The 26,146-nt window shown below is 38.4% G+C and overlaps 1 protein-coding gene across 5 annotated transcripts in view; it reads left to right on the top strand.

Annotated features, from left to right (window-relative positions):
- The window catches only part of SHLD1 (shieldin complex subunit 1), an 82,882-nt gene extending 67,579 nt beyond the window's left edge, over window positions 1–15,303 (top strand). For all 5 annotated transcript variants that reach the window (XM_043980454.1, XM_043980456.1, XM_043980453.1 and 2 more), the window contains one exon: window positions 12,601–15,303. In XM_043980454.1, the coding sequence (XP_043836389.1) occupies window positions 12,601–13,040 (440 nt within the window). In that variant the 3' untranslated portion in view covers window positions 13,041–15,303. The remainder of the gene's footprint in view (window positions 1–12,600) is intronic.
- The last annotated feature ends 10,843 nt before the right edge of the window (window positions 15,304–26,146 follow it).

Here is a 26,146-nt window from a genome sequence, read left to right as displayed (position 1 = left end):
GGCTGTGTAAGGGCCAAATTTAGTATGGGGAGTTAATTGGGCAGCTCACTGTAATATTGGGGTTCAGAAAATAATGGGGGGGCAGCTAGGTGGGACAGTGGATAAAGCACCAGCCCTGGATTCAGGAGTACCTGAGTTCAAATCTGGCCTCAGACACATGACACTCGATAGCTGTGTGACCCTGGGCAAGTCACTTAACACCCCCCCCCATTGCCCCGCCAAAAAGAAAAAAGAAAAAGAAACTAATGGGGGACCTCTAGGTCCAGAGTTTGCCCTTCTCCAAACTGCCATTTTTCCAGTTATGTCTCCCAGACTAATAAGAAAGGAGATTAACAGCCTCTTTTTCACGAACAAATCAGTTTTTATTAATGGTAACAAAATTTACAACACAAGTGGAGTTAATAAAGCTAGGGACAATGAGAAAGGGGATAGAGAAAGTCAGAATCTAATCTCTAGGGTAAAAAGGCCCCAGGTACCTTGAGTGAGCTCCACTTCCTCAGTTACTCAGAACAGCTTATCTCAAACAAAAACTCAAACCCCAAACTTGTTTCCAGCTCAGCTGGCTTAATGAGCCAGCCTCACTGGAAGGAACACAAACTGACCACCACCTGAACTCTGCAGTCCTAAGGAGAAATCAGCTTTGCAGTATCTCCTGGTTAGGTCTGAAGATCAAAAACACCGGCTCCTCTCTCTCCATCTCCACCTTCCTTCCCTCAGAGTCTCTCCCTCACTTCCTGCCTCTCTCACAGGAAGGGTGGTTCTATTGCAATGCTGAGTCTCTAATTGGTTTAATGTACTCCCTGAGCTGTCCCCATTATAATTTGGCCAGGCCCATGTGGGCCCTAAGTGGGGCTTAGGTACTTAGTTTGATACTTTGACTCAATAAATGTTCTTTGTGTTGTTTGTTCCATAATCCCTTAAAGTACACACCCATCTTCTCTTAGGCTTTTAAAGCTTGCATCTTTTCTGTCTGACCATGATGAAGCAAAGATGGGGTTATAAAAACTCTAAATCACAATTAATTCCTTACAGCTGATTCCTATATACACCCTTATAGGATGAACATTTCCTGTTATTACAGTGTTATTGGACTGAACATTTCCTGTCATTACAGTGTTGTTGGACTGAGTCCCAAGGTAGCAGTTTTGAAGGGGACAACTCTCACTTGAATAGATAAGTTCTGACATATTTATGAGATCAGTTATCTGCAAAACAGCTCTTTATTGAGCACATTCCCACTATGGGCAAGCACCTTGGCCAAAGTCCTTCAGTTGTTTCGTTATGACAGAGAAGGGATTTTGAGTTTTTGAAAATTATTCCCATCAGACGCGAGTTCTGGTGGGTTCCAACAACCTGGAAGAGGACTTGTGTATGAACTCAGTAATGGACTGGGTTTGATTTCTGTCCAAGGCCCAGTCTAGCTGAGTTTGCAGAGATTAAATTGGAGCTACTAGGTTGGGTGCAGCACTTTTTGAAGACCATTTACCAGGTTATGGAGGGCTTGCCATCTACATTAGTTGAAGGGGTAGCTGTCACCACTATATTAAGTTCTGGTCATATAAAGATGGAGAGAAAAAAAAGACCTTCAGAAACATTACAGTTTAATTAGAAGAGAGTACTCAGGCTACTTAATTTCTTTCCTTATATTGATTGATTTATGGCAGTCAACAAAGTAGGTTAATGTCTATATGTAAGGGAATCTCAGGTATGTATAGAAAAAAGCAGTATCCCTCCCAAGCACCATAGACATAAAGCACAAATATAGTTCATTTTGAAATGTTCCCCTCTTCCTTATAAAAAGGATGGATTTCCGTACTACAGCTTACACTGGCTTGATGGGGACCCTATTGCATCATATTCTTGGTCTCATAGCTACCAAAGCTTTACTTGTTGATTTTGAGTAGATTGTGGGAAATTGTATTACCAAGGAAGAAGAAGAAATCAGACTGCTCACACGATACATAGAAATTACCCTATGCTGAATGAAGCCAAAAAAGCAGCCCACCCGACTAAATCATTTTTAGCATTGTTTTGACACTCCAGGCTTCAAGCACTATCTTAATTAACTGCTCTTGGTAAACTTAATTCTGCTCAAATAAGCTGTGTTCCTCAAAATGCCCTGTTGCCATGGCAGCCAGTAATCCAAATCATGCATTAAATGTTTTTCCACTCTATTTACAAGTCTTTCTCATTACTGTCTAGGATATGAAACATCTATGCTGAAACCTCTTTAAAATGAAGTAAAAATATAGTCTGAACAATTAGTCTAAAATATTATTCACCACATATTACTGGTGTCTGAGTAACATCCCCTGCTCCCAAATGGTACCTCAAGAAAACTATTGATTTGGGCCTCTATTTGTGATAACCTCATCTTGCTCCCCACTTTTTTAAACCATCATTTAACCATTGGCCTGGAAATTGCCAATTATAAGTAGAGAGAGGAGTCACTTGGAGTAACCAAAATCATTAAACTTGGGCACCTCTGTCAAGTTAAACATTAAATCAAATATACCAGCATCCTTAAGTAGCAAATAGATCAACATATAGTCACCCAGTTAGGATAAAACGTGAAATTTGAACTCAAGTCTTCTTGATTCCAAGTACAGTATTCTTAGGGGAAAAGATACTGCTCCATGGTCTATGTTAGTAATTCTTTTCTTTTTCTTTTTTTTGTAAGGCAATTGGGGTTAAGTGACTTGCCCAGGGTCACACAGCTAGTAAATGTTAAGTGTCTGAGGCCAGATTTGAACTCAGGTACTCCTGACTCCAGGGCTGGTGCTCTATCCACTGCGCCACCTAGCTGCCCCGTTAGTGATTCTTAAACTTATATTTCCCTATCTTTATCAAAACAACAAAAACCCCACAAATCCCCCATTTCCACTATAAGCTTATACCTGATTATAGCAGGTTCTAAGTTTATTAATATCCATGTCATTGTAAAATACAGCCACTTGGAGAGACTTGAAATTATGCAAGGGCCCAAACAAGTGGCTCACCTTTAGACTAATCCTCAAGGATTTTATTATTGCTTCACTGTGTCAGTCTTGATCAGTCAGTGTTTTTTCACCTGTAAAATGAAAATGAGAGAACCCTGTGTTTTTCACAATAATTTTGTATATCATGTAAGTATTTAGATGATGACTTTATGACTTTCATAGAGTCGGCACAGTCAGTGTTTGGTGGTAATGAGAAGTTGAATTGGTTTTCCTAATATTTTTAACCAGGTAATAAGAATTGTTATTGTTGTTGATTATGTGTGGAAAATAATTGATGAGGTTTTTTCCCATACACATGCTAGTACATGATATCTTGATATTTTATTTTATTTTGTTTTTTAGGTTTTTTGGTGAGGCAATAGGGGTTAAGTGACTTGCCCAGGGTCATACACCTAGTAAGTGTCAAGTGTCTGAGGCCAGATTTGAACTCCAGTCCTCCTGAATCCAGGGCCAGTGCTTTATCCACTGCACCACCTAGCTGCCCCCTTGATATTTTAATAAATCTCATACTACAACAAGCTAGCTGTGAAATTTTTTAAGAAATAAAAGACTAAAAATTTTAAAACTCGGAGATCAAATACAGTGAGTCAGGATTCCTCCAAGTGGCAGATAATGATAGGAACATAACCTGGGAAGAAAGGTTAATGAATGGGGTAGCTATTGAAATAGAGAGATTAAATGGAAGTTGCCAATAAAAAGACTATGTTTGGAATGGCAGTGTGGAGGAAAGAGTATTTTGACTTTACTTGAGGGTTCATGGGTTCAAATTCCATCTGTGTGACCTTGAGTGAGTCATTTGATGTCTTGATCTTCCTGATTCCCAAATTCATCACTCTATCCCCTGCTCTCTATGAATGCTTCCTTGCTTTCCTTTCTCATAACTTGCACAAAAAATTATTAGTTGTGCTACTTATTTGGAGTATATCATAACTGCTTTATATTTTGTCAGCAAATCTTTGTTAAGTGCCTATATTTCAAACATTATGTATTTTACATCTTTAAAAGTTTATATCTGTGGTATAGGACCTATGTGCAGCGGACCACTGTCTGCCTAAAACTAGAACATTTTAATTTTTTAATTATCAAAACTTTACTGATGCCTTTTGTTTTTATATCAGGTTTTTTCCAGTGTACCCACTTTCCCCCTTCATATCCAACCTTTTCATCTAGTGAGTTTTCCCACTGAAAAAGAAAAACAATTAAGATAAAGCAATTGATAAAACCAACACATCTTCCCCCAAAAGAAGAAGATGCATTAAATCATCTCTTCTCTGGGTTCAAGATTGGTCATGACAATTATATATCATTAAATTTAATTTTAGTGTTCCTTTCATGTACTTTATTGTAGCTTTATATGGTTTTTTTCTGGTTTGGTTACTTCATTCTACATGGGTTAATACAAATCTTAAGTTTCTCTGAATTCCTCAATTTGTAATTTCTTATAGTGCTGTAATATTCTATGACAATATACTGCAGTTTATTCAACCTTTCCCCGATCATTGGCACTCACTGTTTTCATTTTGGGAGGATTTTTTTGTTTTTTGTTTTTTTTGCTAACACAAAAGGTGCTGCCATTAATATTTGATATATGGAACCTTTCTTTCTGTCTTTGACATCCTTGAACAATGGATCTCTGGATCAAATGGTATGGACAAATTAAATGACTTTCTGGATTCCAAATTATTTATCAGAATGATTGGACCAGATTCATAGTTTTGTTTGTTTTTGCAGGGCAATGAGGGTTAAGTGACTTGCCCAGGGTGAGTGTCTAGTGAGTGTCAAGTGTCTGAGACCAGATTTGAACTCAGGTCCTCCTGAATCCAGGGCTGGTGCCTTATCCACTGCGCCACCTAGCTGCCCCTGATTCATAGTTCTAACAGCAGTGTATTAATGTTCTTGTTTTCCCACAGTCTCTTTAACTTGAGAAGTTAAACTCTCTAACCAACTAGTCTAACACTGACTATTTCTTTCTTCATCTTTGCCTATTTGTCATGAAATCTCAGAGTTGTTTTAACTTGCATTTCTCTTATGATGAGTGATATGAAGCTGTCTTTTTTATAGTTTGCCTTTCTTCTTTTGAGAAGTGACCATATCCTTTGACCACTTATCCATTAGTGAATAGCCCTTGGTCTTATGCATTTGTTTAACATCCACATATATCTTCATTGTCAGAATATTTTGTCAAATATTTGATGAAAAGCATTTTGCCCCCAAAATTGAAAGCCTTCTTTCTTAAATTAGCTGCGTTGTTTTGGTCATCCAAAATCTTTTAAATTTTATATAGTTTAAAAATCTACTATCTCCTTTAAGATCTTCTTTATCTCTTCTTTGATTAAAAATGCTCCCCTTTGCTATATTTATGAATGGTACCTCCTTCCATTGTCTTCTGATCATTTAATGATATGGCCTTTTATATTTAGGTTGACTATCCATTTGGAATTGTATTTTATGGTATAAGATGCTGGTTTAAACTTATTTTCTTCCAAACTGCTTTCCAGTTTTTCCAGAAGTGCTTGTCAAATACGGGTCAGGGAAGTTAATACATCCTGATACACGAAGCATCACCATTTTGATCTTTAGTTCTATCAAAATATTTAATAAAAGTTATACAGAACTTTCCATAAACTAAATAAATGCCTCTCCTGTATATGTATTACTCTTTTCTAATTGAATATAAATGTCATACTGATTAACAAAATACAAATTCACTTTAAAGCCCCACAACACACACCAAAAATAAAATAAATCCAACTCACTGTTGTGTCTTTGGAAAAGATACAATGATAAGATGGATTCTCTGAAGGAGCAAACAGTTTAACAGAGGTGATGGTGTCTGTCTTAAACTCTCCTTATCCCCAACCCCAACTGGATTGTAAGCTCTTTGAGAATAGGAAAAATATAATTCTTTGTTTGCCTTAAAGCCTTAGTGCAGAGGCAGTATTTTATGATTCACTGTGTTCCTTAAAATTATATCCCCTGTCATATATGGATTAATTGATAGATTAATTCTGAAAACTAAGGAGAGGCATGGAAATCTTTTAAAGTTAGCATGGCCTTATTTCTTTCTGTAAATGATGATCTATACCTGCTAATTGGGGTAAGATATGAATTGGTAGCAAATTAAATGTGACATACAGCTATCTTATATGTGACATCTTATAACTATATATGTGACATATCTTATAACTCTCATTGTTGGGTCCAGTTGGAATAAAAGTGACTAAGACATGTACTTTTTCCAGTGCATTATAATTATAGCACTTCTACATATTAGTTGCAGGCCATGTCTCTGGTCGTTTTCAAAATGCTATCTGATCTTTATGAATGTCAGGAATTATCAAATCCCAGATGGGATCCTCAAATTAGAATCTCTTTAACAGAAATGGAATTTTATTTTCAGAATAACAAAGAAAGCCTAGATCTTACCTGTGTTGCTAATATACTACATCCCCATTCTGTGATTCTTGTGCAAAGTTCAAGGAAAGTATGAAAGCCTTCCAACATTGTGTCAATATTTCTGCTAAACTTCCCTGGATAATATACATGTTGGGTATCAATGTGGATTAGATACTACTCATTTTCTTACTTGTGGAGACATCTGGAAAACCAAATAAGTGTGGTATCCTTAAGAGCATTAGCTAGAAGAACATTTCTAGGATTGTTCCTGGTATTTAGTGAATATTTTGATTAAATTAAATACGGAATTATGTACCAAAAATACTTACAATATATACAATATTTTGGTTTGAAAATGCCTTTTTTCCTATATTGCTCCAAAATTTACTCCCACATTCTTTTATTTCAAGGGGATATTCTGTCAAGATTCTCTGGGCTACTGTGTGTGGCTCTTTTAATACATTTCAGTTCCCAAAGTGTTTTGTTGACCAAATAAGTAGTAGGGAACATTGAGCTAAACTTTCACAAAGTGTCTTACCTATAGTAGGCAGCCATTCTTAAGTATTGAGTGTCTACAAGAGGCAGTCTTGTGCTTTAGGCTTTTCTATCATGCAGCTGGAAGCAAAAAGAAAGATTCATGACAGCTATGCCCTTAACACCTGATCCCAGCCTTCTTCCTTCTAGCACTGAGATGCCAGGGTCATACAAGTAACAAGTAGGATGCCTCATACTGAATTCCAGCTTGCTTATTCAGCTTTCTTGCCTCCTTTTTATGACTAGGGTAGAAGGGTAGTGATGGAGATGGGGAAAGGATTTGGAGGACACAACCTAGGTAGCAGGGTAGGTTTGGATGACTGTTTCTAGCAAACAACCACATTGTCCTGAGGATGTGGGATAAAATATAGCCTTTTGGAGAATCCATTCCTTCTCTGGTTTCTACCGTGAATTGTTGTTGTTCGTCCATTGTTCTCAAAGAGGACCGTGACATCCAGAGGTGATGTCATAACTTGCAATAAATTAGATTTAAGTGAGGCAGGACTGTGCAAAGTCACCAACCTCACTCTTCTCCAGAGCCATCTGGGTCCAGTGGCAAGATAGATATCTGGAGATTGCCCCAAATATTTTAAGGCAATTAGGGTTAATTAACTTGCCTAGGGTCATACAGCTAGTAAGTGTCAGAAATGAGATTTGAACTCAGATCCCTCCAACTTCAGGGCCAGTGCTCTATCCACTGCACCACCAAGCTGCCCTGTGTCTGCCGTGAGTGACAGTGCATCATATGGAGAAGTTCTATTGATAATTCTGTTAGGGGAAAGAGTCCTAGACCTGCTGAAGAATGAGATGGGGACATTTGTATTCATAAGTATATGACTTTGATTAATCATTGAAGGATTTGATTGTCATTCATTCTTCCTTGTCCTTTTGGCACATATGTTATTCATTCTTGGGCTCTGTGAAACCTCAATACTCACTTGCTTCATTCTGCTCTTCTGCCATTATTCTATTCTTCCTACTGCTATATATAGTAGAAATCACACTCAGCTGAATCTCATAGGAGGCTTTAATATAGTGAAACAGGTGTTAGATTTTTATTCACCCAGAGCACTTCATACATCCTTAAACTGAAAGAAAGGGGGGGAAACCCTACCCTTTATGAAATTTAAAGGGAAACAAAATCTTAGCCACACAACTTTCCAAATCTTCTCTGTAATTGCTTCTTCCTTACCCTCAAATAGCAGTGTAGATTCAGGATCATTCCATACCATTGGGTTCTTTCCTGAATAAGGAATGTCATTTTTTCAAGGAAAAAGGAAGAGGTCCATTTTATTATGTTTGCATGGTTTTCTAGAAATGAAGTCTCCCAAAAGATGGGAGAAGAGGGAGGAATGAGTACAATGAAATGAGACAATGAAGGGGAATGCAGATAGCCTTTCTACCGGGGAGAATAGGAACAAACAATCTTGCCTAGTTATCCATCTGGAAGTCTTTTAGGATCACAGCATTAGGCATCTCCTTCCTCTTGGCTATACAGAAAGGAGGAATTTGAAAAATAGCTGTGAACATACAGCACTGAGACCCAGCTGGCTGATTTATTGAAGATGCATTAACCTCCACCATAGACATCAACTCCACATGGGAGTAGATCATTAAAGGACCATGTTCCTTCTCTCTGTTCGTTTTGCTGCTGAAGAGGCAGTTAGTGATATGAAAAGGAACACACGAGCTTTTTTCTGGATTGCCTTTAAATTGACACGTGATGACAGGAATGGTTTTAGAACTGGGAATGAAGCAAATTTTAAGAAGAGATCAGAGACTAAAGTGGATTGAGGGCAATGTCGTGTTTAAAAAGAACATGATGTGACGTATGACTCAGTCCTTATTTAACTTTAGGACTGAAGACAGAAAAGAAACTAAATGAAACTATGTGGTCCAGACAAAAACTTTTCCTATAGTACAGACTGAAATTTCTCAAGAGGTAAATTTCTTAATTAATACATAGGATAGAAAATATATATGTGTATGTGTGTATAATATTATAATACATAAATATATATACATAAATATATAACATTCTGTTTCTCATTTGGATAAAATACAATGTCCAGGCACTTTATTTTTGATGTGCATTTGTGGCCAATGGATTTCAAGCAACTAATCCAAAACTGTGTAGAGTTCTCAATATCAGTGTGCTGGTCAGTTCCTCAGTAATCATACTCTTACAGCCTCTAGCTTATTCATGCCCCTTATACTTGAGTTTCAGCTTGATATTGGAAAAACTTCCTGACATTTGTAGTTCCCAAGGGTTGAATCAATAGACTTGCATGTAGTGTTTTACCCCTCACTAGGGGTTTGGAAAGCATTCTGCATATATTATTCCATTTGGTTCTTACTCTAAGATACTTTTATTATTCCCATTTTACAGAGGAGGAAACTGAGACAGACAGGTTATGAGTTGTTTAGAGTCCCACAGCTAGTGTCTTAGGCTGGATTTGAACTGAGGTCTTCTGGCCCCCAAATCCAGCACTATATCCACTGCACCACCTACCCACCTCTTAAATAAAAAATCAATGCCCCATATCAGTGTACATGAGCACAGGATATAAGCTGCTTAACTAGAAGGCACTGTTTTCTTCTTGTCTTTGTACCTCACAGCACCCATCATGATGCCTTGCACACAATTAATACTTAATACATTTTTGATGAATTGCAATGAATTGAATTTGGCAAGTGTTCCCCTTCTAACTTCTACTGTTCATTTGAATTTCCTTTTAAGCAAGAGGAAATCAGGCAATGTGGGTGCATTCCTGGTGAAGGAATGGTACCAACTGTTCCTTTTCTTTATAAAATTAGAAATCTTTTATTAAAATGTAATTTAAAATGTCAATGATATTTTCAAACATGTTTAAAATTTGGTAAATATAGAGCAGCATTTCTTAAACATTTTGGTCTGAAGAGCCATTTACATTCTTAAAAATTATTGAGTATCCCAAAGTGTTTGTTCATGTAAGTTATATCTTGCACTATTTGCCATATTAAAAATTAAAACAACTGATTTAAAAAATAATTAATTTAAAATGTAATTAAAATTCAATAATAAAATATTAAATGTTTATTTATTCACTTTAAAATAACACTAACAAACCCATTACATATCAAAAATAACATGAAAACCCAAAACAAAACAAAATTGTGAGAAAAATGGCATTGTTTTACATATTTTTGCAAATCTCTTTAATGTCTGACAACTAGATTCTTATATCTGCTTCTGCATTCAATCTGTTGTAATATTTTGTTTGAGATGAAGTAAATGTATGAAGATAATCTGATCTTACAGAGATGTACAGTTGGAAAGGGGAGGAGAATTTTAATCAAATAATGGTTTAGGATTATTATGAAAATAGTTTTGATTTTGCGCACTTCCTGAAAAGGTGTTTGGACTCCCAGAAGTCTTCAGACCATACTTTGAGAATTGCTAATTAAGAATAATCTTTTAAATTTAGAAAAAAAGAAAAAGACAATACAACAGCAACTATTTTATTAACCATTAACTGTTTTAATCACAACTTAATCTGATTCTGATCTAAATTCTAAGCTTACTTAAAAAGCCCTTTTAGTACAATGGAAAAGCACTAGCTCTGGAGTCAGAAGACCTATATTCAAATCCTACCTCAGATGCTACTGCATGTATGACCTTGGGCAAGCCCACCTGGACCTTAGTTTCCTCATCTTTAAAGTGAAGGAGGTGGGGCAGCTAGGTGGCACAGTGGCTAAAGCACTGACCCTGGATTCAGGAGGACCTGAGTTCAAATTTGATCTCAGACACTTGACATTAACTAACAGTGTGACTCTGGGCAAGTCACTTAACCCTCATTGCCTGTCCCCCCCCCCCAAAGGTTAAGGAGTTAGACTATAGGGCCTTTGTGGTCCCTGCTAGCTCTACATATATGATCCTATGAATTTGAGATATAGCCTATCCAGTTTAAAATGTTTAATAAGTATTTAGCACAATGGATAGAGCGCTGGGTTGGAAGTCAGGAAGACCCAAGTTTGAATCTGGCCTCAGACATCTACTAGCTGTATAACCTTGAGCAAATCACTTAAACTCTGTTTGCCTCAGTTTCCTCAACTATAAAATGGAAATAATCAAGCAATCAACATTTATTGAGTATCTACTAAGTGCAAGTGCCATACTAAACTCTAGGATAATAACAACACGATTGTTGTGAGAATCAAATGAAATAATATTTGTAAAGCACTTAGCACAGTGTCTGGCACATAATAAGCATATAAATGTTTGTCGGTGGTAGTAGGAGGAGGAATAGTTGGAGAAGTATCCACAATCATTACCTTCTCTCTTAAATCATCAGTCAACAAGCATTTATTAAGCACTTATTATTGCCAGGCACTGTGTTAAGCACTGGGCATAAAAGAATGGCAAAAGAAAAACCCAGTTCCAGCTCTCAAGGAGCTCACAGTCCAATGAGGAAGCCAATACACAAACAACATGTACAAATGAGATATAGAAAGGATAAATTGGAGATAGCAGGAGGGGGGAAGGCAGGCACTAGTAGCAACATGGCTTAGAAAGACTTCTTACAGAAGCCTTTGATTTGAGCTGGGATTTGATGAATACCAAAGAGGCCAGGAGATGGAGAGAGTGAGGGAGGGTCATGGGGGACATGAGTGAAAAATGCCTGGAATCAGTAAATGGAGTGTGTTATGTGAGGAAGAGCAAGACGGCCAATGCCACTAGACCACTTTTGTGGGTGGGTGGGTGGTGAGGGAGGTATGAGAAGGGTGGGCTAAATTGTGAAGGGTTTTGAATGCCAAACAGAGAATTTTATGTTTAATTCAGGAGATGAAAGGGAGCCACTGGAATTTATTTAACAGGGGGATAACGCCAGACCTACACTCTAGGGAGATTGATAAGATGGTTGGGTCGAATGGAGGTGAGGAGAGATGAGGCAGGGAGACCAAACAGTAGCCTTTTGCAGCAGTCTCTATGTGTGAGGTGATAAGGACCTGCCCTTGGGGCAGCTAGATGGCTCAGTGGATAAAGCACCGGCCCTGAATTCAGGAGTACCTGAGTTCAAATCTGGCCTCAGACACTTGGCACTTACTAGCTGTGTGACCCTAGGCAAGTCACTTAACCTCCATTGCCCTACCAAAAAAAAAAAAAGAAAAAAAAAAAAGAAAAGATAAGGACATGCCCTGGGGGGAAGGGGTATCAGAGGAAAGAAGGGAACGTGTTTGAGAGTTTTTTATGAGGGTAGAAATGATTGGACCTGGCAACTGATTGGATATGAGTGAAAGAGAGCAAGGAGTCAAGAATGACAACTAGGTTGTAAGCCTGGATCATTGGGAGGATGTTTGTACTCTGAACAGTAATAGGAAAGTTAGGAGAAGAAAAGAATTTAGGGGAAAGATACTAAGTTCAGTTTTGGACATATTGGGTTTAAGATTTTTGCAGGACATCTTTAAGATCTTATCCTGGTAATTCAAAGAGTGATCATGGTATCAGTATAGGAATGGAAAGGGAAGAATATTCAAGAATCAGCTACTAGCTTATATCAGCAGTGTGACATGATGAGGCAAAGAAGTACACGAGGGAGCTTATAGCCAAGTGGCATAATCTGATTTTGATGTATTCTTTAATATTTTTTAAATGTGAAATCAATCATTGAAATGTGTTTTTATTTTTTAGAAGCCAGCAACTTAAATTCAGGACAGAATGCTCGTGGGACCAGTGAGGACTTTTGGCTTAACCACTCTATGGAAAACCAACCAGAGACCATGGAAGATGATGAACTTAGGAAATCTCTGGATCATTTCTATGAAGTATATGGTCAGACACTACCCCCTCCAGGGGATGCACTTTCAGTGGCAGCATCTCATCGCCTTTCTCAGAAAATCACAGAACTGACCAGCCAAGAGAGTCAAAAGTATGCACTCCGTAGTTTTCAGATGGCCCAAGTGATTTTAAACAGAGATGGATATTCAGTCATACAAAATCATTCAAAAGATGTTCACTTCTATCCACTGGAAGAAGGAAATGCATCTCTGGATGAAGAAAAGCCAACACCAGGACTTTCAAAAGATGTAATTAGTTTTCTCTTAAAGAATAATAAAATGAAACAAACATAATTCATGTAACTAAAGGAGCTGGACTGGACATATAGCTTGGTGTTGAAAGCTGATAATTTAAGTGTCCGTACATAAGATGGGAAATGATATTTATATGGAAATTAATCTATCCATAATTGAGTGTGATATGTCATCTAATGAAATAAAACTGAGGTCATGTGATCAAGAATGTATGAACTAAAATAATACAAATAAAGAACTAGAGTAAGTTTCCAGCATATTTCAGTTATGTGTACTTCTCTCAAGAGTCAGAGGTAGAAAGAACATGAGCGATTTTTTTTTCTTTTTGGTTTTTGTTTTGTTTTTGTTTTTGCAGGGCAATGAGGGTTAAGTGACTTGCCCAGGGTCTCACAGCTAGTTAAGTGTCAAATGTCTGAGGCTGGATTTGAACTTAGGTCTTCCTGACTCCAAGGCCAGTGCTTCATCCACTGCACCACCTAGCTGCCCCCAAACATGAGTGATTTTATAGGTTAACAATTAAAATTTTGTCCTCTGTCATATTGCAAATGGAAAGGGAGAGTACAAAGTAATCTCCTGTTACCATCATATATATGTATATATGTACATATACATGTAATCAGGCTTCTGTCTTATCAGCCTATCAATTTCTAATTGAAAGGGAAGAGAAATTTATTAACTTGCAGAAATGGTAGCAGCCTCTCTTTTATTTTTGTTTTTACTTGTTTATTGCCAGATGCTAAATCTCAGACCAAAACCCTCAGTCATTCTGTGAACAATTAGAGAATTACCCAACAATCTCCTTGGGTCTCCTGAGGCTAGCTAGTTTATCTTCTCTCAAGCTGGCATAAGGTTTGTATATACAAATGGCTGCCCAGTGGGATGTTCCTGTAACCTTTTCAGAGACCAGGTGCTCTGTGTCCGCGGTGCCCCTCTCCAGCAGGGTTGAGGAGTACATCTCCTCAGTGCCTTTTGAAACAGATGATCCCAGTCTGTGCTTGGCAAGTGCTTCAGGGTGTGTGTATCATGGGCTTTAAGAAATGAAACACCATCTCAGTAAGCCTTGATGTCTTTACAGAACACACCATACAGGTATTTAAAAACTTATTTATTACTACCTAACCTTATACTTCTTACACTCAGAAGAAATTATGTTGACAGAAAGTGTTACATCACTTAATGGTGAGCAGAAATTATGATAGTCCTGTGTAGTTAGGAAGCAAGAGTATGAATTTTAGAAGATCTTGGTCAACATTAATTGGCCTAGTACCATTTTTATTCATCCAAGAGCTCTGCAAAAGACTTATTATGTAAATATCCAAGGATAATATAAGTATAGTTTTAAAAGAAGACAGAGAATTGATCTCAGAATCAAAAAATATCAGAGCAGAAGGAAATCAAAGAAGACATTGATTCCAACTCTTGTGCCAGAAAGAGTCCCCACTACAACTCACCTATATTTCAGCCTTTGCTTGAAAACCTCCAATGAAAGGGAACCCACCAATGCTGTCTGTTCCGCTTTGGGGATAGCTCCGTTTGTTAGGAAGTTTATTCCTGCCATCAATCTGTTTCCCTTTTTGTAACTGAAACTTCCACCCTTTGCTCACAGTTCTTACCTCTCGGGACATAAACCAACACAAATCTAATTCTTTTACCACATGAAAGCCCTTCACAGATTTGAAAACAACTATCTTGTCCTCCCAAATCTTCTCTTCTCCTGGCAAAACACCACCAGTCCCTTCAGCTAATTTTCATATTAGAAAGACCTAAGTCTCTTTACCATCTTCTCAATATTGTCCAACTTATCAATGCCATTTTCCAAGCAATGGCACCCAGAATTGATAACATTTCAAATATAGTGTGATCAGAGGAGAGTACAGCAGAACTAGAGCCTTAATCCTGGGAATAATGCTCATTCTTAATGCAACCAAAGATCATATTATCTTTTGAGGGGGGCTGCCATATGATGGTTAGCATTTATGTGATGTTTCATGCTTTGCAAAATGCTTAACACATATCTCGATTTGAGTCTCCCAACAACCTTAAGATGTTCTATTCATTTTACAAAAGGGGAAATTGATGTTAAGAGAAGTGAAGTGTCTGAGGCAGGATTCAAACTGAGGTCTCCCTGACCCCAGATATAGCACCTCATCTGTTGTATCACTTAGCTGCTATTGATTCATATTGAGCTTGTAATCTACCAAATAAACTTCTGTGAAAGACAATGTGACTCTGGGAAACCATTTTTATAGCCAGTGTTTCTGATAAAGGCCTAATATCTAAAATATATAGAGAACTGAATCAAATATATAAGAATACAAGTCATGCCCCAACTGAGAAATGGTCAAAGGATATGAATAGGCAGTTTTCAGATGAAGAAATTAAAGCTATCTATATGAAAAAAAAATGTTATCAATCACTACTGATTAGAGAAATGCTAATTAAAACTACTCTGAGGTACCACCTCCTACCTATGAGATTGGCAAAAACAGAAAATGATAAATGTTGGAGAAGTTGTGGGAAAATTGGAACATTAATGCTCTGTTGGTAGAGCTGGGAACTGATCTAACCATTCTGGAGAGCAATTTGGAACCACACCCAAAAGGCTATAAAACTGTTCATACCCTTTGACCCACCAATACCACTACTAAGTCTATTTCCTAAAGAGATCATAAAAATTGGAAAAGGACCCACATGTACAAAAATATTTATAGCTGCTCTTTTTGTGGTGGCATAGAATTGGAAATTGAGGAGATGCCCATCAATTGGGGAATGGCTAAACAAGTTGTGGTATATGGATGTAATGGAATACTATTGTGCTGTAAGAAATGATAAGCAGATGGATTTCAGAAAAACCTGGAAAGACTTAGATGAATTGATGCTGAGTGAAATGAGCAGAACCAAGAGAACATTGTACACAGTATCAAAAACATTGTGTGATGATCAACTGTGATAGATTTAACTCTTCTCATCAATACAGTGATCCAAGACAATACCAAAAGACTCATGGTGAAAAATGCTCTCCACATTCAGAAAAAGAACTATGGAGTCTGAATGCAGATTGAAGCATACTATTTTCACTTTTGTTGTTGCTTTGTTGTTGTTGTTGGTTTATTCTTTGTGGTTTTTTCCCTTTTGTTCTGATTTGTCTCTTAAGCATGGTTAATGTGGAAATATGTTTAATATGATTATAATTTATAACCTATATCAGATTGCTTTCTAGCTTCAGGAGGGAGGAAAGAAGGGAGGGTGGGAGAAAAATTTGGAACTCAAAAAATATCTTTACATGTAATTGGAAAAAAATTAATTTAAAAAAAGAAGAAAGACAATGTGATGCTATGGGTAGAGAGCTGGACTTGAAGTCAGGAAGACTCAGATTCAAATGTTGCCCTGTCCCCCTTAATAGCTATGTGACCCTTGACAAATAGCCTATATGAGCCTCAGTTTCAGCATCTGTAAATTTTGGATTTCAGGGCAGTTAGTGCAGTGGATAAAGCACTGTGCCTGAAGTCAGGAAGACTCATCTTCCTGAGTTCAAATCTGGCCTCAGACACTCAATAGCTATGTGACCCTGGGCAAGTCACTTAACCCTTTTGCCTTAGTTTCCTTATCTGTAAAATGAACTGGAGAAGGAAATGGCAAACCACTCCAATATCTTTGCCAAGAAAACCCCACAAAGGGATCATTAAGAGTGAAAAAGAAAAAAAAATGTTAAAAAAAGAGTGAGACAGGACTGAAACAATTGAACAACTTTTCAATGACTGAAGATTATTTTCCTGTTTTGTAATGAATAAGATCAAATTGATGACTTTTAAAATATTATTTTCCTTGATATTTGACAAGTACATAAACTCTCTGAATCTATCTAGTAAGCAGTGGCCTTCTGCTCCTCTGTGAGATTTCAATATCAAATGTTGTAACCATTATTAATCATGGAGCTGTGAGTGCCTGGCACTTGGTAAAAATATCTTAATGGCATTGTCTTGTCCAGATAATTGGGAAATCTAAAAGCCCAAATAGCCTCAGGTTAAAGAGCAAGTGGGGCATGTTTACTTTTTGTCTGAGTGTTGCTGATAGGTCAATAGGAAAGAGAAACCTGGCTCCCTGCAATTTTTCTCTTTAATTTGATCTTTATTGGGGACACATTAACACTGCCCACTCCTCCAGAAAGAGCTTTAATAATGACAGAGGCAAAGGTCTTGTTCCTCTGGCTTTGGGCACTGTTGCCTGATTCAGCTTTGCAGATACGCTCAGCAAGATAGCATCAGCCTACAAAGGTTATTGCCAGCCTGTACTTATCAGTGTCCTAAAGATAATGGCTTTGAAGGAAGGAAGGTATGTTCCAGCAGAAAGAGGAAATTAGGAATTATCAGCTCTCATGCTTTTAATTTTATAGGAAACCAAGTTATTGCTACATGAAGTGACATGACAAACATCCCACAAATGGTTAGTGGCAGAGGCAGGATTCAAATCTAGATCCTTTGATTCCAAGTTGAGATGACCTTTCGAATGCACCTTGTTATTTCTGTTGTTGTTGTCCATCTCTTCATGACCCAATCTTGGGTTTTCTTGGCTGACACTGACTCCAGTTTCTTGTTTCTTTCAAATCATTCTACAGATGAAGAAACTAAAGAAAAGTTAAGTGACTTGCCCAGGGTCACATAGCTTTTAAGTATCTGAGGCCAGATTTGAACTCACACAGTTGGGTCTTCCTGACTTCAGGCCCAGCAGTCTATCCACTGTGCCTCCTAGCTCCCCTGAACCGAGTTTGGGTCCCACCTAAGAGACTGGCAGTGTGACACTGCAAAAGTCACCCTTGATCAACCTTAGTTTCCTTATCTGAAAAATAGCTATTTTACAGATGCTATCAAGCACCTGCTTCACAAGGATCAAATGAGATAACATATGTAAAGCACTCTGCAAACCTTCAAGTGCTGTACTTATTAGCATTAGTATTATAGCCAAAGCTGGATGATGACTCATCAAGGAGATGCTTATTTAGCTCTACTCAGGTTGGACCATTCCCTTTCGATTCTGGGATTCTTTGTGTCTGCTCTGTAAACCACTTGTCATTATTTTCAGTTTTTTATTAAATGGCTTAACTTCTTGGGCATCTGATTTCTTTGAGACCTAGTGTAATTTCTTTTAGGCTTTGGACTTATAAACTCTTTATCTGAATGGCCTATCCTAGAAAGTTCTTTTTGAACCTTATATTCTCCTGTGATGAGCACAAGTCTTAACAAAACAACAATGCCAGCACACATTTAAATCTTTTCATTTGGAGATCTCTTGAGAGCAGAACCATTTGAATAGACATTCCCATTCTAGTCTGTGGTTGCATTGCATCTGCATAAAATTTTCATACTCAATGTTTTGAGACAGCCATTGCCTTCCTTTACATTTTTAAGTCTTTTTCAGTCCCTTTTCCTACCCCCACCAAACCCCAACTCTGCTTACTCATTCCCTCAGTTCCCTCTCTTGGGGGATATCCCTTTGCTTAAATTGGGCCCTGGAGCAACAACTTTATATTCAAAGTGTAACTTGCCAACAGAGCTCAGGCCTAGTAGAAACCTGGGCACCCTTGGGAAAGGACATCTACAATACTTAACTTGTAGGCAGAGTTGCTGCATCACTTTATTTTCTGAAACACTGTTCAGAGCACTGGATTGAGATTCAGAGGCCCTGAGTTCAAATCCCACATCTACTCAATTCAAAACGTGTTTTGACAAAGCCAGGAAGTAGGCACCTTCTCTGTTTCATTTTTACCTCCTTGGAGTTTCCTGTCCTATAGAGGAGCTTGCTCAGTATTGGTTGCTATAACATTGCTTTGAGTTCTGCCTCATAAAAAATTTATTCCTGTCCATTTGATTCTCCAGTTATATGCATATATACACACACATACACATAGGGTTGCTAGCTGGCACAGGGGATAGAGCTCTGGCCCTGGAGTCAGGACAACCCGAGTTCAAATCTCACCTCAGACACTTACTGGCTGTGACCCTGGGCAATATCTTGCCACTGACACAGCCCTCCCTCACTTAAAAATCCAATTCAAGCAAATCATGACATCTGATGTCATGATTAGTCTTCTTCAAGAAGAAGGACAAACAACAACAACACACATATTTTTCTGAGGCAATCAAGTTTAAGTGACTTGCCCAGGGTCACATAGCTTATAAGTGTCTGAGGTCAAATTCGAACTCAGATCCTCCTAACTCCAGGGCCAGTGCTCTATCCACTGCACCACCTGGCTGTCCTTCTAATGATATATTGAAGAGTTTCTTCCAGGATCCTAGAGGGCATCTGCCATCTGCTTTCTCTTTCTGAAGGGGCTGTGTTGTGTGACCTAAGCAAATGCTCAATAGAAGATTCTTGTCAATAAGAATAGAATTGAAACCTAATCAGACCCCTTTTCCTTGAGAATTTTCACCTCCCCATCTACTGGTTGCTTACCCTCTGCCTTCAAATTTGGTCATTTCACTGAGATGATAAAAACAGACAAAATGGACAAACAAAAAACCCACCTCATAGGATCCAGTTGCTTTCCTCTTGCTATGGTCCTGTTTGCTTTGTCTCATCAGGTGGTTTCTTTAAGAAGGTGCTAGTCCCACTGTATTCAGCCCTCACCAGATCCTATCTGGAGTTTTATGCTCAGTTCTGGGTGCTACAGCTTCAGAAGACATTAATAAGCTATTGAATGTCAGAGGGAGGCAGCCATGCTGGGGAAGGTCCCTGAGTCTATGTCACATAAGTATTAAGTGAAGAAAATGAGGGGTGTTTTTCCTAGCAAAGACTAGTAGAGATGATAAGACTTCCTGCATTTGAAAAGCTACAAAGTGCAAAAGGGGTTTTGTTTGATTTCAGAAATCAAAGCAGGAGCAGAGGTAGAAAGTGCAGTTACAAAGTGGAAAATGTAGGTTTGATGTCAGGAAAAACTAATAAATGAAGCTATAGAAAGGAGAATGGACTACTTTGAGAAGTAGTGCATTCGCCTACATTGGAAGTCTCTGAGCAAAGATCAGGTGACTATTTAATGAATATGTTGTACTAGGGTGTTGGGGGGGGAGGGCAGAGAGTATAGGTTGAACTAAGTGGTCCCCCTTCAAATCCCTCCCAACTGTAAAATTCTGTTTCCTTCTAAAACCTGCTTTTCCTATGAGCTTCTCTATTTCTGTCAACAGAACCACAATTCTTCAATTCAGGTTAGATTTAAAACCTCAGAATAATCTTTGATTCCTTGTCTTCCCTTTCCCCAGCACCCTGGTAATACTTATTTGTTTCTAACTTTTATCACTTCCTTTACTAGTGATCTGCCTATACTTTTTCCTCACCCCAGTGCTAATTCTTATTTTTCCTTTAATACCCAGCTGAAATGATGACCTTCTTACTGAAGTCTCCCTAGATTCTCATAGCCAAAATAATCCCTTCTTCCTCTATAGTTCCATAGCCCTTTTGGGGGATCTCTTTTAACCTAACTTTCACATTCCACTTTGCTTTCTCAAATCTATTTTTTCTGGCTAATCTCCAATCTTGCATCTCCAACTTCCTTTCAGATATCTTGAGCGAGATGTCCAGTAGACACCTTAAACTCCATATGTCCACTGAACTTATTATCTTTCCCCACCTCTTACCTTCCCTGTTACTGTAGAGGGCAACACCATCCTCCCAATCCCTCAGGCTCACAACCTATATATCATGCTCAACTCCTCACTGGCCCCCATTGTCCAACCTGTTGTCAAAGCCTGTCAATTTCACCTTTGCAACAACTCTTGAATACTACCCCTTCCCTCCTCTGACATAGTCACCACTCTCGTGCCGGCCCTTATCACTTCATGTCTGAACTATTGCAATAGCCTGCTGGTCTACCCAAGTCTCCTTTCCCCCACTCCAATCTATCTCCCATTCAGCCTCTAAAGTGATTTTCCTAAAGCTCAGGTCTGACCTCATCACTCCCATAATCAATAAATTGCAATGGTTTCCAATTGTTTCCAGGACCAAATACAGAATCCTCTGTTTGGTCTTCAAAGCTTTTCATAACCTAGTCCCCTCCTACCTTTTTTGTCTTCTTATACTTTATTCTCTGTCATGTTATTTTTGGTGGTTCCACAAACAAGACGTTCCATCTCTCTGGGCAGTAACATGCCTGGAATGGTCTCCCTCCTCATCTCTGCCTACTGCCTTCCTTGGTTTCCTTTAAGTCCCAGTTAAAATCCCATCTTCTCCAGGAAGTCTTCTCCCTTTCCTCTTCATTCTAGTGCCTTCTCTCTCTTGATGATTTCCTATTGGTCCTGTAAAGAGCTTGTTTGGACTTATTTGTTTGCTTGTTATCTCCCCCATTAGATTGTAAGGGTTGTGTTTTGCCCCTTTTTTTTATCTCCAGCACTTAGCGCAGTGCCTAGCACATAGTAAGAACTTAATAAATGTTTGTTCACTGATTGATATAGTCAGTTCACAGTGACCCATTTTGTCTTGCCCCATCTTGCTAATGAAATAAAACTATTCCATCTACCCTGTCATTGAAAAGGAAACAGGAGCAGAAATGAGTGAAGCATTTATTTTGTCCTGGTACTCAGTGGTCATTCTGTATGTTTGATGCATCATAAAAAATATTTATGAAGAACAAAATAATTAAAATTTTTTTTTCACAATATAACACAACCGTTTAAGTTTTTATAGTGTGCCAATTAAAGAACAAAATAAAAGGCAAAAGCCAGCCAGATGACCAGTGGTTATCACTGAGCCCCTGTTGTGTGCATTATAGGTCTTCTCCCTATAACAGCTTATCAGCATTTCCATATTTCTTATTGTTACATTCCTTATTAAAGTCTTGGCAATTTGCATATAATAGGTGGTCTATAGCACAAAGTATATCACGGAAAAATGTACACAATTGCTGAGGGAGAAAAATCCAACACCTTGTCAACCCACTCACTGAGACCAATGAAAAATGCAATGTGAATGGGAAAATGTGAATTTCTCAATGAGAGCTGGATGAAGGATGCAGTTAAATGTTTTCCAAAGAATCTGGAGGTTGTGTGATAGATAACATTAGGGTTAATAGATAGAAAAGGCAATGAAACAAAGACTTGGTATTTCACTTTATATATCCTTCCAAGCAGCAGAGAATAACAAAATCTAGGCCCTGCCTGACTTCCTCATGGTGGCTTATAACCCTGAAGTGCACCTTTTGCCACTCACAGATTCTCATCCTTTGCTAATTATAGAGCTAGCCCCTGCACAGCATTATTCATTGCACACAATCTCCCTCATAGAATCCAAGAGCAAGACAACAGATTCTTCCTGCGAACTATCTCAAGAGCTCTGAGCTTTTGTCCCAATTTGACACATCTGCATTGAATGACGACTGTGAATCACATTGGTGGTATAACTGGAAATAAAGCAGAAACCCCAGGATAGAGTTTCTATTGGTTTCAGAAACCAGGATTCTTACTCTGGGCATCAAAGTAAAGTCAAAGGGAAAGTTGAGTTCTCACTTTTTGTCTATAGTGTGGTCAGAGTGGCCCTTCTTGAGCAACAGAGAACAAATCACGTGATGGACACCTGTTCTGACAAGTTTTCGCTCCCTGCTTTGCAGATCTTGAGTTTAGAACAGTACTACATTGCTGGGAATGATTTCTACTGATCAGTGAGTGTGTAATAGGGGGTCTGGGGTATGTAGGGAAAGCAATAAAGGGCTGAAAATCAGCATGATCTCAGAAGTTACTGAAGTTAAATTAGGAAAGCAGAGTGTGGCATAAAGAGTGATGAACTTGGAATTGGCTGGCCTGATTTCTTGGTCTGACACTGCCACCAACTAGCTGTGACACTTTGAACAAGTCAACTTATCTCTGTGAAGTCTGATTTTTTTTTCCTCTGTAAAGGATTGAACGACATGATCTCTGAAGTCTTTTTAAGTGAGGATGACACTGGCCTTCTTACTATCCCTTACACAAGACAAGTCATCTCCTAACCCCTGGGATCCTCTCCTTCTTCATCTCCACCTCTTAGCTTCCCCAGTTTTCTTCAAGTGTCAGCTAAAATCCCACCTTCTATAAGAATCCTTTCCCAATCCTCTTCATGCTAGTATTTCTTTCTATTGCTTTATCCTGTATAGATCTTGTTTATACATAGTTTTTTGTATGTTGTCTCCTCTATTAGATTGTGAGCTTTTTGACGGGACTGCCTTTTACTCTTCTTTATATCCCCAGAGCTTAGCACAGTCACTGGCACATAGGAGGTGCTTTACAAAGGCTTGTTGGGGGCAGCTAGATGGTGCAGTTGATAAAGCACTAGCCCTGGATTCAGGAGGACCTGAGTTCAAATCCAGCCTCAGACACTTGACACTTACTAGCTGTGTGACCCTGGGCAAGTCACTTAACCCTCATTGCCCCATAAAAAAAGGCTTGATGACTGACTGGGCGTGTTATAATTCTATATCATGTATTGGACCTCAGATTGAAAGTTACCTATATCTTTAAGTATCTTTATCTGAGGGGACATATTGAAAGAGGGGAAGAAAGAGGTACTGTGGTGCAATGGAAAGCATGCTGAATTTTGAGTCAGAGGATCTGATGTTCTAATGATGACTATGTTATTCTCTGTAGGACTTTAAGCAAGTCAATTAACTTTTCAGTCTTGGTTTTGTTTTCATTTTTGTTTTTGTTTGGTTTTGATTTGGGGGGGGGGCAATGAGGGTTTAATGACTTGCCTAGGGTCACAAGCTAATAAGTGTCAAGTGTCTGAGGCTGCATTTGAACTCAGGTCCTCCTGTATCCAGGGCTGGTGCTTTATCCACTGCACCACCTAGCTGCCCCTGAGTCTTGGTTTCATTATCTGGAATATGAGGGTATTGGAAATAGATGCCCTTTAAGGTGTATTTCAGCTATGATTCAATGCTCCTAATAAGATTCTAAGCATTAGTACCATCTTTGGATTTTCTCCAGTTCTGATATAAAAAGGATGGCTTAAGTGTCCTCTAAGTTACAGATGGTCAAGGGGTTTCAAACTATAAACAATCATATGAAAGAATGTCTCCAAATCACTAATAATAAGAGAAATGCAAATCAAGACACCCCTAAGATTTTACCTCATACCCTGCAAATTAGCAAAGATGGCAAAAGATGGAAATAATCCATGTTGGAAGAGTTGTGAGAAGACAAGTATGCTATATTGTGCTCTTGGTGGAGCTATGAATACAACCACTTTGAAAAGCAATTTGGAAGCAAATAAAGTGATTAAAATGACCATATTCTTTGACCCAGAGATTATATCACTGGTTTATACCACAAAGAGGTCATTGATAAGAGAAAGTCTCCATATACACCAAAATATTTACAGTAGCATGAATGTGTGTGTATGTGTGTGCTTTGAAGGGACCAGGGATGGGGGAGGGGGGCATGATAGCAAAGAACTATAAACAAAGTAGAAGTCCATGGATTTGAGAATGGTTAAATTGTTTTACATTAATATAATGGAATATTATTGTACTGTAAGACATAATGAATGTGATGAATACAGAAAAGCATGGAACAATCTACATGATCCAATGCAGTCAGGCAAGCAGAGCCAAGAAAATCCAGTGACTACAACAATGTAAATGGAAAGAACAACTCCAAAAATAAAATCAAAGTGAATGTTTCTGGATTACAAAAAACAAGCATAGCTCAAAAGAAGAGATATGAGAAGACATTTTACCTCACCCTTTTGCAGAGATATGCAAAATATTGCCCATATTTTACAAAGTATTGAAATGTGGAGTTAGAAATTACAAAATTTGGCAACTGATTATATATGTGGGCTAAGTGTGAGTGAAAAGCCAAGGATGATACAAGAATTGCAACTGTATAAATAGTGATGACTTCAAGCAGAAATAGGTAAGTTCCAAAGAGAGGGGGGCTTAAGGGACAATATAATGAGCTCTGTTTTAGACATGTTAAGTTTGAAATGTGGGACATCTAGTTTGAATGTCAAATGGGCAATTCATGATGTAGGACTGGAGCTCAGGAGAGAAACTGGGACTGGATGTATAGATTAGAAATCAGAATATAGAGGATAATAAACTTATGGGAGCTTATAAGACTACCAAGGGAGACAGCAAGAGGGACAAAAGAAGAGGACTCAGGACAAAGCTTTGGGAACACCAATAGTTGACATGGATGAAGAACCAGCAAAATAGCCTCCAAGCACCAATTGGATTCTTGCACACTGTGTATGATGTGGTCCAGTTTCTAAACACCAGGGAGTAGAAGCTTTGCTTCTTTCTCTTCATGTGTGATAGCTGAAGTGTAAAAGACATTGTGTTATTCTTGGAGAATGTCTTAACTAACAACAAAGGATTTATAAAAGATTCTGGGATATGCTAAGATAGATGAACTCTAGGCAAGTTTTTTCTCCCCTTGAATTACAGAATTCCAGGGCGTTTTTGTCTATCAATCTCTGTAAAAAGTGTAATAGGTTGGGGGGTGGGGCACCTAGGTGGCACAGTGGATAAAGCACCAGCCCTGGATTCAGGAGGACCTGAGTTCAAATCCAGCTTCAGACACTTGACACTTACTAGCTGTGTGACTCTGGGCAAGTCACTTAACCCTCATTGCCCCGCCCACCAAAAAAAGCCATTAAAATTTTTTTTAATGTAGAAGGTTGCATAAATCAGTTTGGGAAATGTTGGAGTAGATGTCTATTTCTTATTTACTAAGCATTGCTGTCATTCCCTACTTGAGAAAGGAGCTGCAGTAGCTTCTCTGACTTAGTTTTCCAATCCTAAAGGAACAAGCATGTGATGATTGCCAGAGAAAATACATCATTTCCTCCTTCCTGATTTGCTGTGCATTCTGGTCAATAAATCAGAAAAGATTCTTTTCCTAGGTAGTTCATTAGCATTCCTCTTCCCTGTGTGGGGACCAATTTTTAATTGGGGAGTGCTAGCTAAGCAGCTCGTTGCAATATTGGGGAAAGGAAGGAAACCGGGAGCCTCCTTCGAAACAGAACAAGATTTATTTTAACAAGAACGAACTTAAAAAAACCACACAAACAGGATCAGTAGGATCAAGGGAAAGGAAATAAAAATGGGGAAAGGGAAATTACAATACCTGAAAAATACCACCGCCCAGGAATCAGCTGAAAATATGAAGCAGAAAGCCTGTCGCTTT

The sequence above is a fragment of the Dromiciops gliroides genome, chromosome 2 (genome assembly GCF_019393635.1).
Source record: "Dromiciops gliroides isolate mDroGli1 chromosome 2, mDroGli1.pri, whole genome shotgun sequence".
In the NCBI taxonomy this organism is placed as follows: domain Eukaryota; kingdom Metazoa; phylum Chordata; class Mammalia; order Microbiotheria; family Microbiotheriidae; genus Dromiciops; species Dromiciops gliroides.
Note: the sequence above shows the minus strand (reverse complement) of the source record. Positions and strands in the feature narration are given on the sequence as shown.